At 40.6% G+C, this 19485-nt stretch overlaps 1 protein-coding gene across 1 annotated transcript in view; it reads left to right on the top strand.

Moving 5' to 3' along the window:
* LAMA2 (laminin subunit alpha 2) overlaps positions 1–19485 on the top strand; it is a gene marked incomplete at its 5' end in the record, with an annotated part of 387284 nt that overhangs the window by 249003 nt on the left and 118796 nt on the right. The window contains 5 exons of the mRNA XM_080616795.1: positions 1671–1851; positions 10673–10809; positions 13341–13577; positions 16290–16433; positions 18737–18916. Of these exons, the coding sequence (XP_080472921.1) occupies positions 1671–1851; positions 10673–10809; positions 13341–13577; positions 16290–16433; positions 18737–18916 (879 nt within the window). The remainder of the gene's footprint in view (positions 1–1670; positions 1852–10672; positions 10810–13340; positions 13578–16289; positions 16434–18736; positions 18917–19485) is intronic.

Genomic DNA, 19485 nt, shown 5'->3' with positions numbered 1-19485 from the left:
GCACGCTGTGCATTGGTTACTTCACTGCCTTTGAATGTCTTCCTGAGATTTTTGCATATTCACATTTCTGTGTGTTTCTTCCTGTGGAAAAGAAACCTTTAGAGATGGCCAGTATATTTAATTGAACCTTAGAGTTTAATTATATGAGGTTGAGTATTTCTTTCTCTCTCATATACCATGTTTTGAAGAAGTACGTAACTGGCAAAACATTTCAATATAGAATTTGGAAATTTAATGTACTTCATTATTATATGTATAATCAAACATTCACTCAGGTTCATATGATTCTTCAGGCCAAATTCTGACTGTACATGTAGTCCTGTATTCTGATACCTATATACAGATTCTTTATGAGAATGTGGAACTTCAGTATTAACCTCAGAGATCAGATTCCAGGACTTTCACATGGAAACCTGCTGAAGTGTCTGGGAATTCACCTCTTGGTTGAGTGTTCCACTGTGGAACAAATCCATGTAAAATGTACATTAGTGAAGCTTCACTGACTTGGAAAACCAGTACTGCTGTATGCTGGGTGAAAAAATCTAATACCACGTGCCTGGGTCACAAAGTAGCACATTGTAAAAGCAAATACTTTCCACTTTTTTCCATTTATATTCATCAGCAGCGATCTTTTTTAATATCTCACTTTTAACATTTTGCTTACCTAGTGAAGTCTGATAGTTATGTAATTGGATTTCAATATTCTCTGAAAATCAGACCTGAAAAAAACAGTAGAAATGTACTCAAATTTTAAGTCACTTCAGCTTCAGCTTCAGAATTTGAATATCAAGTATGATTTGCCCTTAGGAGCCTCTGTTAGCTGGTGCAGTGAAACCTATGGGGTCTGTTGGTTTAAAAGCTTTGTTTAGAACTCCATATTACAAATGAGCAGGTGTCTTCCCTTTTTTACAAGTATACTTTTTGCATGCTATTAGTGGAGTTAAGGAGGAAATTTATTACTTTAGTTGATAACATCTAGTGGTTCTGTAGAAACTTTATTCAATGCAATAAAGAAAGCAAAGAATGAAAAGAGAAGAGGAACAGAGGCTTATTGCTTATTTCTATTGTAGTCTTAGACATGACCCAAAGACAGAGGTTTTATCTTAAAAATAGAAAATTCCCATTATTTTCTTGTCTTATACACAAATACATTATATAAATGCTCTTCTAAAGTTATTTAAATATCATTAAAAAGAAATGCCCTCCACTGACAGAATACTGTATACAGATATTGCCCTATGTCAGAGGAGATAAAATCTAGTTGTTCAGAAACTTTCCGGTTGAATCAATCTCCATTCATAACTAAGAATTTGAATTCACTCTCTTAGCAACAAACTCTGCCTGACGTAATCTTACAACCGAGACACAGGATGTGTATATGGCGCTGACATACATTCCCTTTCTTGTGGGAATTGTACTTATAGAAGCACAATCTCATGGGAGATGTCAGTTACATCAGTTAATGTTCTGAAATCTGTATTATTTTGCAGCCATGTAGGGTATGTAGTGTCCTTGCCCCACTGTGTTATTGCTACAATTCAATCTGATAAGGGCAGTATTTCAATGATGAAGAGGAAAGAATCACCCTGATTTCACTACTCTCTCAGCTTTTCCTCTGTTCTCTTAGTAATCATTCCATGTAGTAACTGTTCTTCCTTTTTCTGTGGCAGCCTGAAACATTTGGTTTACAGTCTTCAGGAGGATGTGTTCCCTGCAACTGCAACTCTTTTGGTTCCAAGTCCTTTGACTGTGATGGAGATGGACAGTGTTACTGTCAGCCCGGAGTGACAGGAAAGAAGTGTGATCGCTGTGCTCATGGATTTTACAACTTTGAAGAAGGAGGCTGTACTCGTATGTAAAATCTTTGCAGACAATTGCAGATTTTTTTTTTGGGGGTGTTTTTTTTTTTTGTTTATTCATTACTAAGATTCTAGATAGGTAGGGTTTGGATTGCCTAACAAATTTTCCTGACAGGTAGGTATTTCCATAGACAGTCTTGTAAATAGTTCAGTTAGCAAGGATGGTGATTGGCAAGAACAAAAGACCCAAGCAATTCCTGCTGTTTTAAGCTCAGTTTACAGCTCATCTACCACATTTAGAAGGAACAGGAACGTCCTTTTCTCCGAGTACCTTCTGCCAAAAAATTTTCTGTGAAGTTCCTATAACTTATTTACTGTAAGAGTGTCCTAGAATGCTGGTTAAGGTGCTTGCAAAACCATATCATAGAATCATAGTTAGGGTTGGAAAGGACCTTAAAATCATCTACTTCCAACCTCCCTGCCATGGGCAGGGACACCCCACACTAAACCATGCCACCCAAGGCCTCATCCAACCTGGCCTTGAACACCGCCAAGGATGGAGCATTCACAACCTCCCTGCGCAACCCATTCCAGTGCCTCACCACCCTCTCAGTAAAGAATTTCTTCCTTATATCCAATCTAAACTTCCCCTGTTTAAGTTTGAACCCGTTACCCCTTGTCCTGTCACTACAGTCCCTGATGAATAGTCCATCCCCAGCATCCTTGTAGGCCCCCTTCAGATACTGGAAGGCTGTCTATGAGGTCTCCACGCAGCCTTCTCTTCTCCAGGCTGAACAGCCTCAACTTTCTCAGCCTCTCTTCATACGGGAGGTGCTCCAGTCCCCTGATCATCCTCATAGCCCTCCTCTGGACTTGTTCCAACAGTTCCATGTCCTTTTTATGTTCAGGACACCAGAACTGCACACAATACTCTAAGTGAGGTCTCACGAGAGCAGAGTCGAGGGGCAGGATCACCTCCTTCGACCTGCTGGTCACGCTCCTTTTGATGCAGCCCAGGATACGGTTGGCTTTCTGGGCTGTGAGTGCACACTGAAGCTGGCTCATGTTCATTTTCTCATTGACCAACACCGCCAAGTCCTTCTCTGCAGGGCTGCTCTGAATCTCTTCTCTGCCCAACCTGTAGCTGTGCCTGGGATTGCTCCGACCCAGGTGTAGGACCTTGCACTTGGCATGGTTAAACTTCATAAGGTTGGCATCAGCCCACCTCACAAGTGTGTCGAGGTCCCCCTGAATGGCATCCCTTCCCTCCAGGGTATCAACCAAACCACACAGCTTGGTGTCATCAGCAAACTTGCTGAGGGCGCACTCAATCCCACTGTCCATGTCACTGACAAAGATGTTGAACAAGACCGGTCCCAACACCAATCCCTGAGGGACACCACTCGTTAGAGGTCTCCAGTTGGACATCAAGCCATTGACCACAACTCTTTGTGTGCGGCCATCCAGCCAGTTCTTTATGCACCGAGTGGTCCACCCATCAATTTGATGTCTCTCCAATTTAGAGACAAGGATGTCGTGTGGGACAGTGTTGAAGGCTTTGCACAAGTCCAGGTAGATGACATCAACTGCTCTCCCCCTGTCCATTAGTTCCGTAGCCTCATCATAGAAGGCCACCAAATTGGTCAGGCAGGATTTCCCCTTAGTGAAGCCATGCTGGCTGTCACCAAGCACCTCCTTGTTTTTCATGTGCCTTAGCATTTCTTCCAGGAGAATCTGCTCCAAGAGTTTGTCAGGCACAGAGGTGAGACTGACTGGTCTGTAATTCCCCAGGTCATCCATTTGCCCCTTCTTGAAAATGGGGGTTATATTTCCCTTTTTCCAGTCATCGGGAACTTCACCTGACTGCCATGATCTATCAAATATGATGACCAGTGGCTTAGCAACTTCATTCGCCAGCTCCTTCAGAACCCGCAGATGGATTTCATCAGGTCCCATGGGCTTGTGTACATTTAGGTTTTTAAGATGGTCTCGAACTTGATCCTCTCCTACAGTGGGCCTAGGGTCTTCATTCTCACAGTCCCTGCGTTTGCCTTCCAAGACTTGGGTGGTGCGGTCAGAGACTTTGCCAGTGAAGACCGAGGTAAAGAAGTCATCAAGAACCTCAGCCTTCTCCAAATCCTGGGCAGCCAGTTCTCCCGATATCTTCCGGAGGGGGCCTACGTTGTCCCTAGTCTGTCTTTTATTCACTATGTACCTATAGAATCCTTTCTGTTGTCCTTAACATCCTGTCCTGGGTTCAGCAGTGGCAGTCAGGTTTTTTTTCTCCTTCTTAGTAGCTGTTGCAGCACTGTGTTTTTGACTTTTGGCCTGGGAACAAAAAACTGATAACACTGATGTTTAGACTGACCAAGGACTTTGTGAGTCTCATGCTCTGCCAGGGAGGAGGAGGGGCCGGGAGGAAGCGGGAACAGGACACCTGACCCAGACTGGCCAAGGAGGTGTTCCATACCACAGCACGTCATGCCAGGGGATGTAACTGGGAGCTAGCTACCCAGAAGGGCACGTCCCCTTTTCGGTCAGGCTGTCTTTTCCGGCGGGCGGTATCGTATTCTCTTCCCTTGTTATTTCTCTTGTCGTTGTTATTGTTGGTGGCGGCAGTGGTGATTTGTGTTATACCTTAGTTGCTGGACTGTCTTTATCTCAACCCGTGGGAGCTGCATTCTTTTGATTCTCCTCCCCGTCCCTCCAGAAGCGGAGGGAAGAAAGGTGGGGGGGGGGCAGTAGACTGCGTGGTTCTGATTTACAGCTTGGGCTTAAACCACGACAGTTCTATTTTGGCGCCCAACGTGGGGCCCGAAGGGTTGAGATAACGACAGATCTGACCGGAGTGTGTCTAATTGTATTTGTGATAAGCATTCAGTCTTTTGGATTGATAGTCACTTGTCACAATGCTGATTTATTGGCTCTCAAAGTTGTCGTTTTTGATCTCACAGTCTCAATATGCCGTAGGTTACTTAGAGCCGGTATTTGCTGTGTTAGTGTTTTTCAAGTGTGGGGCTTGGGCTAAGGTTATTGTCTCATTGTATTTTATGGTAATGACTTGTAATACAATAGAAAAATTGATCATGAAACTGGTCTGGCTTATGTTCCCAGTGTGGTCACCACCTTTATACTTTGGGAGGTATATAATACAAATGCTTAGCAACTATACATCTTTTTTCTCCTTCCTGGGTGGTCAACCTATGAAGGAGACATTCTTTTACCCTCCCAGTGCCCCTTCCAGACCGTTTACAGCATCGTTTGAGAGTTTTGAAGTTTTTGAGTGGCCTTTTAATATTGTTGAGACCTGTTTGCTGATTGTGATGGGGGTCACCATGTTGGCACGCATACAGAGTGTGTTTTGTCCACAACCATTACGTCTGATCTCAAGAGTTAAGCAGAGTCGGGTTTGGGCCTTGTCTGGGGTTAGACGACAAAATAGGGGGACCGAGAGATTTTCCCCGAGGCTGGACAGCCATGAGTGGCAGGGTGTGTGGGATAGTATGGGCAAGTATCTAGGTCAGTGGGCCCCTCCAGTGTTTTGGAATTTCACCACCGAACAACTGCAAAATCCAGAAGAATTAGTAAAACACTTAAATGAGGTGTGCTGTCATCCTGGTCATACCAGAGAGGGACAAATCATGTCAACGTGCTGGGGCTTGGCCTATGCGTACTGGGCCTTGTTCAACACTATCCAGCACCTTCAAAAGGAAAGAAATGTCGCTGGATCTGAGGGCGAAGCAACAGGCAGCGCAGCTACTCCAGCTCCGAGCACAGCAGCTACACCACCCCTAGCGACAAGTACAGCCACTACTCAAACTTCGACTGCAACAGACAGTGCAGCTACCCCAGCGACAAGTACAGCCACTACTCAAACTTCAACTGCAACAGACAGCGAAGCTACCCCAGCTCCAACCACAGCAGCTACACCACCCCCAGCGACAAGTACAGTTGCTACTCAAACCACAGTGATAATGACTGCAGCTAAACCAGAGGACCAATTCGTACCAATATCGATTGCCCCCATACGCAAGAGAAAAAGCAAAAAAGAGGCAAGAAGGGTGAAGCAAGATGAAGAAACAATGTATTCACCACCCGGGCCACCATCTGATCAGGAGTCATCATCCCATGATGAAGAAGAAGAAGAGGTGACTTCTCGACCTCGGACCTCAACCGAGCTACGGAATATGCGAAAAGATTTTACCCGTCAACCAGGGGAGCACATCATCACCTGGTTGCTACGATGCTGAGACAATGGGGCCCTGAGCAACAACAAGCCTTTGAGCAAATTAAACGTGAGATAGTTCATGCAGTAGCCCTTGGACCAGTCCGGAATGGGCCAGATGTAAAAAATGTACTGTACACCGCAGCCGGGGAGAATGGTCCTACCTGGAGCCTCTGGCAGAAAGCTCCAGGGGAGACTCGAGGTGGACCCCTCGGCTTTTGGAGTCGGGGATTTGATTTTAGGGGAAAACAGACAATGAACTCAATTGTACGCTGTTGCCTGCTATAGCCCATCAACTAGAAGTCTGCAGGGCACCAGCGACTGGCTCTGACTTCCCTCCGACCATCATCCCAACAGAGAATGAACTTTGATAGAACCGGACGAGTTCTACAGTAAAGGAATGATCAGCATCAGCAGGCAATGATCCAACACTGCACACAGCTTCTTCTGCCCTGAAAGACTGTTACAAGAGATGGAGCCCAACATCATGAACCGAATGGACTCAGTAGCTTTATAGGAATTGGTCCGTGCACTAAGCTAACAGTGCACCGAGATGAGAGTGAGAGTATATGGAAAATGTGGGATCTGAGCATGACGTGAATGGTATGGAACAAGGGGTGGATACTGTCCTGGGTTCAGCAGTGGCAGTCAGGTTTTTTTTCTCCTTCTTAGTAGCTGTTGCAGCACTGTGTTTTTGACTTTTGGCCTGGGAACAAAAAACTGATAACACTGATGTTTAGACTGACCAAGGACTTTGTGAGTCTCATGCTCTGCGAGGGAGGAGGAGGGGCCGGGAGGAAGGGGGAACAGGACACCTGACCCAGACTGGCCAAGGAGGTGTTCCATACCACAGCACGTCATGCCAGGGGATGTAACTGGGAGCTAGCTACCCAGAAGGGCACGTCCCCTTTTCGGTCAGGCTGTCTTTTCCGGCGGGCGGTATCGTATTCTCTTCCCTTGTTATTTCTCTTGTCGTTGTTATTGTTGGTGGCGGCAGTGGTGATTTGTGTTATACCTTAGTTGCTGGACTGTCTTTATCTCAACCCGTGGGAGCTGCATTCTTTTGATTCTCCTCCCCGTCCCTCCAGAAGCGGAGGGAAGAAAGGTGGGGGGGAGGGCAGTAGACTGCGTGGTTCTGATTTACAGCTTGGGCTTAAACCACGACACATCCCTAGCCAAGTTTAATTCTAACTGGGCCTTATCTTTCCTAACCTGGTCCCTAGCTTCCCGGACAACATCCCTGTATTCTTCCCAGGCCATCTGTCCCTGCTTCCACCTTCTATAAGCCTCCTTTTCCCTTTGAATTTTCCTGAGCAGCTCCTTATCCATCCAAGGAGGTCTCCTGGCCCTTCTGCTGCACTTCCTTCTAGTTGGGATGCAACACTCCTGAGCTTGTAGCAGGTGATCCTTGAATAACAACCAAGAGTCTTGGGCCCCCCTGCCCTCTAGGGCTATATCCCATGGAACCTTACTAAGCAGGTTCCTGAAGAGGCCAAAGTCTGCTCTCTTGCAGTCCAGGGCAGTGAGCTTGCTGCACACTTTTCTCACTGTCCTGAGGATCTCGAATTCGACCATCTCGTGATTGCTGCATCCTTGAAGGGATATGAACAGGAGAAAAAAAAACAACCAAACAACCAAACAAAAAAAATCCCTTTGCTTCTACTTTTATCCCAAACCTTTTCACTGTCCTTACATGGTTCATCCTCTTATATTAAATTTCTATACAGTAATATTTAGGGTCTTGCTTACTTGTATAATTTTTGTGTTCAACCAGATCTTCAGATAAAATTATCTGCTATGTGTCTTGTGTAAATACATGAAAAGTAAGCTTTTCCAGATGCTGAAACTCCAGCATCAGATGTAAATACATCCAGCCACTTCTTTACATTTACGTTTTGTCCTTTTGGACATTAGGTCAAACAGTGAAATGGATGCTTCCTGCCCTTAAAGTAGTACTGACATTGAAAAGAACCAAATTGTTAGGTCTTTTCACGAGGAAATGTCTGTCTTTGCTAATTGAACTGTATTTTTAAAGTCTCATACACTCATTTAGGTGTGGTCAGGGGATAGGTATATAGTTGTCTAGTGTGGCTGGCTGCTGGAATGCCTGAATGGCAATGGCTCCTCAGCATTCTTTGCTGATGGCAGAGTGCTATTATTCTTCAGGCATAAACAGTATTCTCTTCAGAAGCAGAATCACCATGCCCAGTGTCCTATTCCTCCTTTCCCATCCAGAATGGCAGCAGGAATAGCAAGCCTATCTCTCTGCCTTTTTCTACTCCCTTTTTTTATGGATGAAGCACTGAGGCCTTAAGACCCACATCTATGCATCAAACTTCAATTTCACCTGTAGTGTTCATAAATCTTAAGCCAGGCTGGGTTTTTGATCATATTTAAAAACATTGCTTACTCTATATGGTGGTTTTTCCTATGGGAGGGAAGGGCTCAGAAAATGTTTACTACCTCGAAAAATGCAAACACTTTGGCACCTTGGAAAAGGGAAAGATTAATAGGCTCATTGATGAGAGAACTGAAATAAAATGCAAATGGTAACTGTAGTCCTAAAGCCCTTAGGACACATACAACAGAAAAAATGCAATCATTTATCATCTTCATGATTAGTTTATTCTGACATTTCAGAGTTTAAAAGCACATCACTATTGTGAAATACAACAAAATGTTGATTTCATACAGTTGGGGAAGGAAAATGTGAGGGCAGGTAACAAGATTTCACATTAAAATTTTAACTGCTGTCTTGACAAACTTGAAATAAGAGTTTAAGGAACATGGATGAAATGGGGAAGTAATGTAAATCCGAACAATATTTTAAATAGAAAAGTATCTGCCCGTGGTCATCAAATATTTTAAATAACTGCAACAGCTAAAGATGTTTAGAGCATTCAGACTTTTAAAAGCTCCAAAGTTAATACAACAGATGGAAAGGAATTCAGTTTTCAAAATGCTGGTTTTTCCCCACTCATTTTTAGTCATCTTTTTATGTATTCCTTCAAATGAGAAAAAGAAAAAAAAAAAGAATTAAATTATGAATCACAGAGAAAATCAGAAATTTAATAAAGGTATATCAAATCATGCTAAGAAGTGCACAGAAACCAAATTCTATAGTGACAGTTAAGTATCAAATAAAATATGGGACGTCTTTTGTCTAACATTTATCCAAAAGGTATATAATTTAATTTTTATACTTGCACAGTAAAATAACATGAAGTCTTAAAAAAAAACACCCTAAAGCATCATCAGTTGGTGCTGACGTTCTAGCAGCAAAGATACAAAAGAGGTTTCTATTTCACTATTGCTTGCAACGAATGTGTTCTATTTTTTCTGTTTTTTTAAATAATGATAAAAGTAAAAATGCAAAAAATACTGGTGGTATCACTTTCTTCCCCTCCGTGCCTTTTCAACCAATTTTGTGTAAGAACTGGAAGTCCACAGAAGAGCATTCACATCCTAAAGCCTCAGTCTTCCAGTGAGAGATGTTTTCTAAAACACCTTCAAACCACAGTGTGTCAAAAATTTTTATGTAGCATGCAAAACATCTTATTCCTGGCATGACGGAGGCAAAATTTACTGTGTTCTTTGCATCAGTTACCTTATTTTAAAAGTATTGGTGGGGAAAAATAAGGATCACTTCTTATCTGAACTATAGATAGGAGCTCTGTCTTTGCACATCACATTTTTTAGTTTTACTCTGAATTGAAATATTTCATACAGTAATGGAAGTGAAAATAAATGCAACCCTCAGTAATGAATGTTATGTTACACTGCTCTATAAGCACCCCAAGAAACAGATGATCACGTAGATGGTCATAGTTTGCTTATGATACTTTTGCTCTGACCTCAGGGATAATGTTGACAGGGTGTATGAATATAACTGTGCACCAGTTCTGCTCCTCCAAGCAATCATATGTTGCCTTGTGCCCCGTAACTACTTATAATTTACATACCTTGAATTTGCATTTGCCACCAATAAGTTCTTCATTTATTAATGCTTTAAGAGCAAAGACCACTTCCAAAATCAAAGTACTTTTAATTGAATAAAGTCTGCAAAGAATCCAAGCCTTCTGTGAGGAGGCAAGTTGTTGTCTTCCCAAGGCAGAATACATGTAATCTGAAATCGGGAATAGAATGGGAAGAAGCAGCTGAAACACCAATTTAGCCTTTTAAGAAAAGTCTGTTTACATGAGCAGAAATTTCAGGAGGTTGGCTTAGGGTGGTAGAAGAGGTTAAATACACTGCAGATTCCCTGTGTAGAGGGCTCAGAAGCACTCAGGTGTCTTCTTGCACAAGACAGCTTGGGCCCAGGAGTTGTACAGCAATTCTCTCCCAGATATGTCATTTGAGTACACCATCTCAGAGGTGTCTGCACTTCTGCAGCCAGTGCTTTTATTTTCCCTATTCTGTTCTCATTGCAATTACTTCAATCTCAGTTAACCTGTGTTGCATTGCTCCTGGTTTTTGTTTCTCTGGGCTTACCCTACCTTTCCTGCCCCCCTGTGTCCTCAGATACTTCGAGATCACTGTATGATAAAAGCTTTTTGGAATAATCCTAACCCTGTTAGGGTCTGCCCTCCAGCTGTTACATAAAGGGGTAACTTTTCATCTGCTTAATATTTTTCTGTCTCCCATGAAGCCTGCGTTTGTTCACATTTCGGTAATAACTGCGATCCCATCAGTGGCCGCTGTATCTGCCCTCCCAATACTGTTGGAGAGATGTGTGACAAATGTGCACCAAATCACTGGGGCCATAACATTGTCAGTGGCTGCAAGGTGAGTGAATCTGTTTTCTCTCTGTGTGTTACCTCTTTTCCATGGAACAAAACCAGTAATTTATAGCTGGAATGCAATTTTAGGATTGTAAGTCATGGTTTGTCTGCATTGAGACTTTTGGTGTCAGACTGTGGTGTAGATGTTGGCAATCTGTAACTGAGCACTACAGATCCTCTGTCTCAGGTATGCAGCCTGCAACACCAAACACCCTGTTTATACTGCTGTCACACTGGCTCAGTGGCCTGCTTGAGCCTTTATTGTGATTGAGGAGATTATCACAGTATTGTACAATGTATATAGATGTGTGGTTACAGGTAATTGACAGTGCCTTTGTAGAACAAATTTACTTTGGCCCTAATTGTGATACCGCTGAGAATTTGTACTTGAAGCTTACTTGAGAAGGGCTTCAACTTTTGTACAAAAGATACGGAAGAGAAAAGAATCAGCCACCTTAGCTGTAAAATGCACTTTCTTCCTATGCTCTTAAAGGTGAAATAAACATTCTCATTAGCCTTCAAATACTCTGTATTCCAATGTTTGACACACAGTTAAAAACTCTGAAGGGAAAAGGGGAGAAGAAATAGGGAAACAATGATAGTATGTCAGTCCATGAAAGCTGTTGTTAATGTCCTACCCTTGTGTTAAGGGGAGCAGTATTTGGTTAAGGTTGAAAACTGGTGACAGTGAAAAGTTCAAATGCTGCCTTCTCTCTGCTGTTCTTATTGATGATGAGGGATTTATTGTACTGATGCAATTACTCCAGAAAACCATGTCTTGTCTGAACATGGTCATACACCATTAATGCTTTTCCTTAAAAGGCTGTTTGTCATGTAGCTCAGGCTGCAAAGCAATTATTGAGAATGATTTCTTTTTTGTATGTATTGAAAACTCCCCTTGTGAAACCTTTGCTGTGCTGCTGTGATATAGACTCTTGGCTTCTGAAACCAGCCTAATGAGGTTGAAGACCTCTGTTTGAGCTCTGGAGTATATTCTCTGATTGTCTTTTATGTGAGTGCATTAGTATGACAGTTCCATGGCACCATCTAAATTAATAATGATATATCAGCCCACATCTCTTTCAGTATCTTACAGCTAATTTCTGCAAAGTGAGATGTGAATCTGCTGCTTGAGCTCTTTGTAGAAGATTTCCAGGGATGTCATAACTCAGGGGGATAGAGAGCATTGCACAAAACTGCTTGCTCGCAGAACAAACATAACATCACATTGTAATTTAGGTTTTGATATTGCACACCAAGCTATTTCAGTATATAGCGAACAATTTGCCTTCTAAGCTTTATGTTCAAATGCATCTCTTAGAATAAGCTTCTTTCTGTCAGGTTTTATTTCTTAGCTTAGGTAGTAGTCTGGCAGTCAGACATTTAACCAGTAGTTAAATAGTTTCTCTGGCACTCAGTAAACATTGAATTTGACTGTTTCTTGCACATAATCGCCTTCTTTGTAAATGGCCTTTTCAGATCAGAAGAAAAGTGTGGTAAGTATTCATGTAATAAACAGTTTTGCTTAGAAAATGAATCCACATTTGCCTCCTCTATTTCAGCTTTGTGTCCTTAATTTTAGAAAGTCTATCCATGCCAGTTACTGTGGTAACCTGCACTACTGGCACTGAGTTTGCGTCTGCAAGCTGAACTTGTCCATACGAGATTCTGGTCACGCCAGTGATCACAGCAAATGTCCTGTGCTAACTCTGCAGTACAGTCACAGTAATAGCACTGAGGGACTCTTCTCTTCTTTGGAAGCCTGCAGCTTTCCCTGCTGCTTACTTCTATATTCATCATCTAGACTCCCTGGAAAATCACCTATTTCTATCGTTGCCTGCACAAGTCTCATTCTGTGAGCAGGTTTACTTCCCAGTACACCACATGACTAAATCTCTACCCCTTATCATGTAAATTGCTGTAATCTAAGGGTCCTGTTTGTATGAAGGAAGTTACTGTATACAGTACAAAGAATACAAAGAATAGTTACCAGTCTGATGGATGAGTAATAAAGATTGAATTAGATGCCACTGGGACCACTGCCCCTGAGCAATTCCAGTTCTAACAGAGTGGTCTGAACATGCCATGCAGAGAATTTACATAGAAAGCACTTTTCAGAGAGCACTTACAGTTTTCAGGTTAATTTTGTCCATGAAGTATCTCAGTGTCCTTGACCCTTTTAGATTTATTTGATTTCAGTGCCTAACTTATCAATGATAAGTAATATCCATTAAAAAAAACCAACAACAACCGCAGTGTTGTAAATATATTTAGCATGTTTGCTTGGCCCTTGGTGAATAAATATAAATGCCTAGCTATATAATTCAGATATGTTACTTTCAGGCAGTGGAAATTCACTTAGATACTTGAGAGAGGTGAATTGCTTTTTTGTTGAGGTTGGATTTTGGGGGAGGGTATTGTTTTTTTGTCTGGGTTTTGGTGTTTTGGGTTGAGTTGTTGGGTTTAGGGGTTTGGTTTTTTGTTTTTTTTTCAGAATCACAATTTCAGTTTTCTCCTTGTTTCTCCTCTTTTTAGCCCTGTGACTGTAGCCTCGCTGGAGCCCTGAGTTCTCAGTGTGACTTAAATACAGGATGTTGCTTCTGCCGTCCTGAATTCTCTGGGGATAAATGCACTGAGTGCAGGCTGGGTTTCTGGAATTATCCACAGTGTGCCGCTTGTCAGTGCTTCCTGGCAGGGACTGATCCACACAGCTGTGATGCAGAGTTGGGGAAGTGCTCATGCATTGATCATACTGGCCAATGCAGCTGCAAGGTAGGACAACGAAGGTTGTAAGTTGATCTTAAACTGCTGAGAAGTTTATTCCAAAATTCATTGACATTTTTACTTGCCTGTTCCAACAATACATGCAGACAAATCTTGCTGTTTTTCGTAGTGCATTTGCTAACTACTGTAGGAGGACTCTAACGTAAAGAAAGACTTAAGTACTTATCAGTTGCTTTTTCACACATTAACAGTTGCCAGTATAGCATCCACTTAGGCTCTCTTCTCACTTTGTATTTCGTCCTGTTCTTACAGAACTATTGCCAGTTTAGCCCCATTCAATACAATTCTTGTTCAGATGTTTGGCAAATTAAAAGCAAGCACCTCAGTAATGACAGTATGTCGCAGTGCTAGTACTTTATAGAACATTACTTGGAGGGAGTCAATACTGATAATTTTAAGAGTAGAATTCACTGCAATAATAAATGTTCTTCTGAGTAGACCAGATACAATTCAGGACCACTAAAGCAAAGATTTTGGCATCGTCACCTACAGCATTCTTATTTGAAACTGTTCTTGGAATCAGTCCCTGCTGATAGTAGCAAAAGATGTGACAAGGGACAACAGCTTCAAATGGCAGCTTGGGAATTTTGGGTTGGATATTAGGAAAAAAAGTCACTAGGAGGCTTATGCAGCAGTGGAACAGATTATCCAGAAAGGTTGTGAAATTCCCATCTTGGAAGTTTTCAAGAACTGGCTAGAAAGAGTCATGGGTATCCTGATCTAGTATTGGTGATAGTCCTGTTTCAAGGAGGTTTTTAAAAGTGACCTCTAGAAACTCCTTCTTTGATTTTGATTCATTCTTCTTTAGGGACTGTATTGACACAAAAAGCTAGCAAAATGGAAGGATGAATTTAAATGATTGAATTGCCAAGTAATTCTTTTGTTAAATAGGCACCAGTCACTTCGTTTTGTATTTAAGGGATAGACTCAATGGAGGAACTGTAGAACAATTTAGTTTGAAAGAGACCTGTAGAGGTCTGGTGCATTGTTCAAAAGACATTGCTGAGGCAGTACTTTCAAGGATGGGTATTTCAACCTCTTTGTGCAAACTGTTTGACCACCCTCTCATTTTTCTGACGTATTTGAACAGAAAAGTCTATTTTACATATACTGATCCATTTGATGGTGAGATCATAAGAAAACTAAAGTGAGTTAATCACATAGACTGAGTAAAACTCAGTGTTATTTGTCGTATGTCATTCCTGAAATGAAAAAACAGAAGTATCTCAATTCTTTTAGCTTCTCCTGATACATGATGTGCTCCAACCCCTTTAACCATCTCAGTGCCCCTTTTCTGGCTTATGTCTAGTATGTCAGTGTCTTTCTTGTAGCTGTTGAAAGCATTAAGTAGAAAGAATGGGGGTTTATGGCATATTTAAATAGAACTGTAGAAATGTTTCTTTGTTTATCATTTTAAAACTAATATAGCTACTTCTCTGTTTCTGTGAGTGCAAATTAACAGTATATATTTAGCTGATGATTAACAATAAGAAACTGAAGTTTACATGAAACAAAATGCAAAGCAAGTAAAATTCACAATTTATGACAGAAAATGAACAAAAATACTGAATTAAGTCAGCAGATTTTTTTTCTTTGTTCAGAATTTAAACCTGATATTGAATTTAAATTTAGGGAAGTTAACCTTTTGTTTAAATTTTTTTGAAGGAGTTATATATTGAGGAAGCTAGATTTTTATAGAATGGTAATCGTTCCCATTTAAGCCTGCTGTTTCAGCTGCAGAAATGAGCTTTCAAAGGCCCAGGCGCCCCTTTGTCAGCCCTGACAAAAAGCAGCAAAATCTAGGCTAAGTACAGTGTAGGCACATTTGCTGAGAGACTTACGTGGTTGCATGTAGAAATGGGGGTTAAAAAATGGTAAATCTGTGGGGATTTGTTGGTTTCCTGTATAACATTCAGAAAGTTGAATTTGTTCTTTAGACTGGCTTCTTCACATCACTCTCAAGAGGAAAAAATAAAAGGGGAGGGGATATGTTGAGGAAAAGCCAACCAGAGCTTTCATATTGGTAATTTCTTTTAAATACCTTAGTCACATGAAAATGGTTTTAGAAGGCTATGCATAAATTATTGTGTATCTGACCCTATCTGGTATAGCTTTTTATTTGGACTAATTAGAAAATGAAAATAAAAGCATAGGCATTGCAACACTGAAACGTTTCAGCCTTGTTAATACCGTTCACTGATGTGGAAAATAATCACAAAGAGGAGAAAGCTTTTCTCTACAATATTTCCATTAAAGTATGTTCCTCAGCAAGAACATTTAGTACTGTACCTCAAACATTCTAAACTGTCAAAGCTAAATCCTATTACACAAAAGGCTTGATTAACTCTGGCAATTTCAGAAGGACATATTTTTTCTTATCTTATCAATCAGTTATTGCGCATGTCATGCCCAAAGTGCCACTTGATTTTACTGTGCTTACAACAATGAAGCCAGCTCCATTGCTCAGAGCAGTAGCTCTGAGTGAATTCAGATGGAAATGCCTCGATTACACTAACTGTGTATGTTTGCATACACACATGATAAGAAGCCAGAAAGTTCCTTGAATATTTCCTACACTTACTGTTATTTTTTTCTGCACCCTGTTACTATCAATACTGTATGATTTTCTTACTACTACCTCAAAGCAAAGTTTATCTTCTTTTTTGTTTTATATGTTTTTAAATGCTCTCTCTTTTCCAGGTTAATGTGGAAGGTGTCCACTGTGACAGATGCAAGTCTGGTACATTTGGTCTCTCTGCCAGGAACCCACTTGGCTGCAGCAATTGCTATTGCTTTGGCCTGACTACACAGTGCAGTGAGGCAAGGGGGCTGATTCGCATGTGGGTGAGTAGGAAACTGCTGAGCCATGTAATGTGATAATTTTGTTTCCTGCTGGCATCTTTTAGTCAGGCACTGAGAGGTAGCTAGAAAATGGCCAAACATTTAAGCTATCATTTTCCTCTTTATACTTTGAGAAGTGGAGAGAGCAGTATGTTCCATTAGACAATCAGGGTAAAGGCATTAAAGGTAAATAAGTAGGTAAGAAAAACAGTGAAGGATAACTGACATCAAGCCAAAGTAAAGCTATATAAAACCCAGGAAAGGGCAAGCTAGTCATGTGGGGAAATTATGCTTTCCAGTGCATTGTAATATAGTCTCTGGTATATGATACAGTTTACCCAGGTTTATGCAAGGGTCACAGGTGCTTGTGGTCCAGCATAGATTTCGCATGGTTCAAGTAGCCTGTTAATTTTCCCTGTTATTGCTTTCTTGTTTAGGATTTTGTGGTTTAGAGTTTTTCGATTGATTGGTTTAGTTTTGGTTTGTTGGGGTTTTTTTTTTAATTTTTTTTTAATTAATTTTTTTTTTAATTAAAAAAAAAAAAAAAGCTTATTGAAGCTCATTTAAGTCCAACAATGGGAGAGTATAATCCATCAGAGCAAACAAAGAGCTCTCCATCTTTTTGTAGAAGAGGGCCTTCGGACCTATGCTGGACTGACAAGTCAGGTAGAGTGGATCTCTCCATTTATCTGTAAAACAAGCACAAACCACACATTGTGACTACTGCTTACCATTGCTGCTGTGCCAGCTTCTCAGTTACATTCTGGAGGAGCTATTTCTGATGGAAAATGGCTATTTCAGTCCCCTCATATGGTCAGTCATATCACTGCTAGAAAGCATGTCAAGCATAGAGAGAATGTCTTCGAATGCAAATCAGCCAAAGCCCCTGATTTGTCATGCAGAAGCGTCAGTTGGATAAAGATACTTCAAACTGAAATCAAGGTGCACCTCTTTCCCTTCCCAATGGATGGAGTGATTTATCATGATCTGACACAGTTTTTCTCATTATTTCAATTCTGCCCATCATATGCTGGTAGGCTGGAGATGAAAGGCTGTAAAAACTGACAAGTCATAAAATTTAATCAAGTTCCACGACAGCAACAGTTCTGGAAAAATTTCTTTTAACCTATGAGGCAGCACAAAGCAGAAACATAGTCTATATAGTTTACATAGTTCTGAAACATAATCAGTAACCTCTTGATTATTTTGTGTCTCTGGATTAATATTTATGCTCATATCTAAACAAGTGTATGTCCATGTGTCATTTAGGTTTTGGTACTGTAATCTATTTCAGAATTGATTCAAAGTTGTAAACTGAGAGAGACAGGGTTCTGCCAGCTGCGAATGGCTCTTTCAGATACTCTCAGGTGCATCAAATGGCATTAGACATGTTTAAACCAGCAAACTCTCTCCTATGTAAGGCAAGGCTGATCTGAAATTCAACTATGTTGAGCGCTTTCTGGATGTCTAAAGTAGTAAACAGAAGAATATGGTTATGACAGGAACTCTCACTTAGGGATGGCAATATTAAGAATGCTTCTTAATCAGCCCATATATGCTTCTGTAAATGGAAATACCAAAATATTTAAAGTACATTACCTGATCATTACCTGATCATTACCTGATCCCTATCTTGTGAACAGCCTGTTAATGGGATGACTTGCATATATGAGTCTGCATTTGTTTTCTTTGTTTTCCTCAGGCTTTGAGAGAAAGCAATTTTGATACCAGCCCTTTGCATTTGTTCACACAGTTCTTGTGATGTTTTCATCTGCACAGAATTACTAAGACTCTTATTACAGTTTTTGATCAAAATAATGATTTCTATATAAGAGTCGATATTTCTGTAGAGACTCTTTCATCAAGTCTAAGAAAGTTATAAATATCTAAGTGGCATCCTTATATTTTTCATTAAATCTGAATTTAGAGTTAGAGAAACTCTCTGCGTATTGTCTGGAGAACTCTTATCTTGAATATTGAGTGAAAGTACCAAGGAGTTAGGCAGTGTGTTCCAGAGCCCCAGTGATGTATAATAAGTGTTGATGAGAAGTATGCTTCTTCCTAAGGTACATTTCTCACAGTCTGAAGAGAACAGGCCTGAGACTGAAATAGTGTTATGAAAATTGCTTCAATAAAAATGATGGGATCATTTGCTGATGAAACTATTTTAACTAGTGCTAGTGCATTCTTTGTTAACATGAGGACAAGGTGCAAAGGGCTGGAGGGTAAGTCATTATTATCACTGTGTATACCTAAAGGGGAAAAAAAGACTTGATCTTTTTCTTGATTTTTTTGAATATGCATAGGTGACCTTGAAGCCAGAGCAAATGATTCTGCCACTGGTGGATGAAAAGCTTCAGCGCAGCACTCTTGCAGGGATTGCATTCCAGCCTCCTGAAATAGTAGCAAATATAGAAGAGGTGATGAGGGATCTGCGGTCAGAACCTATTTACTGGAGACTTCCAGAGCAGTTTGAGGGACGAAAGGTAAACATAAAACTCCACTGAATAATTACATGTTTGTGGTTTGGTTTTTTTTTTGGAGGGGGTATTTTTGGGGTTTTGGGGTTTTTTTTTATCTCCTATTTGTATTTTGCAATGACTTTTTCCCTTCCAATAAAAATGTCTTCACACAGTGGAAGGTGCTTCAAAAGAAAAGTAATGCCATTCCATTATTTAAAATTATGAGCTCCATTATAATGGAAATTCATGAGTGTGTAACATAAACACTATTTTATAATAAATATTTACAGTAACGTGTAATATTTCTTCACAGGATTGATCCTCTCATAAAAATGTTATTTGAAAAATTAAGCTGCATTAATTTCATATAACTCTCACAGCTTTATCTTTCTCTCCATTTTAAATAAAAAAGTGCTGGATCTTTGTAAGTTACACAGGAGAAAATTATTGCAATAACCCTGCTTTTGGATATTTTTATGTACCTCTGTGACAGTTTATTTTGCACTTTTGCTATTTCTTGGTTTGGTTTGGGAAAGTTTAGATGTTTCTTTCACTAAACATGAACGTTGTAGAGCACTAGGACACATATAAAG

Source organism: Psittacula echo, assembly GCF_963264785.1.
Source record: "Psittacula echo genome assembly, chromosome: 4".
Classification (NCBI taxonomy): Eukaryota; Metazoa; Chordata; class Aves; order Psittaciformes; family Psittacidae; genus Psittacula; species Psittacula echo.
This window is presented reverse-complemented; position numbering and strand designations above follow the sequence as displayed.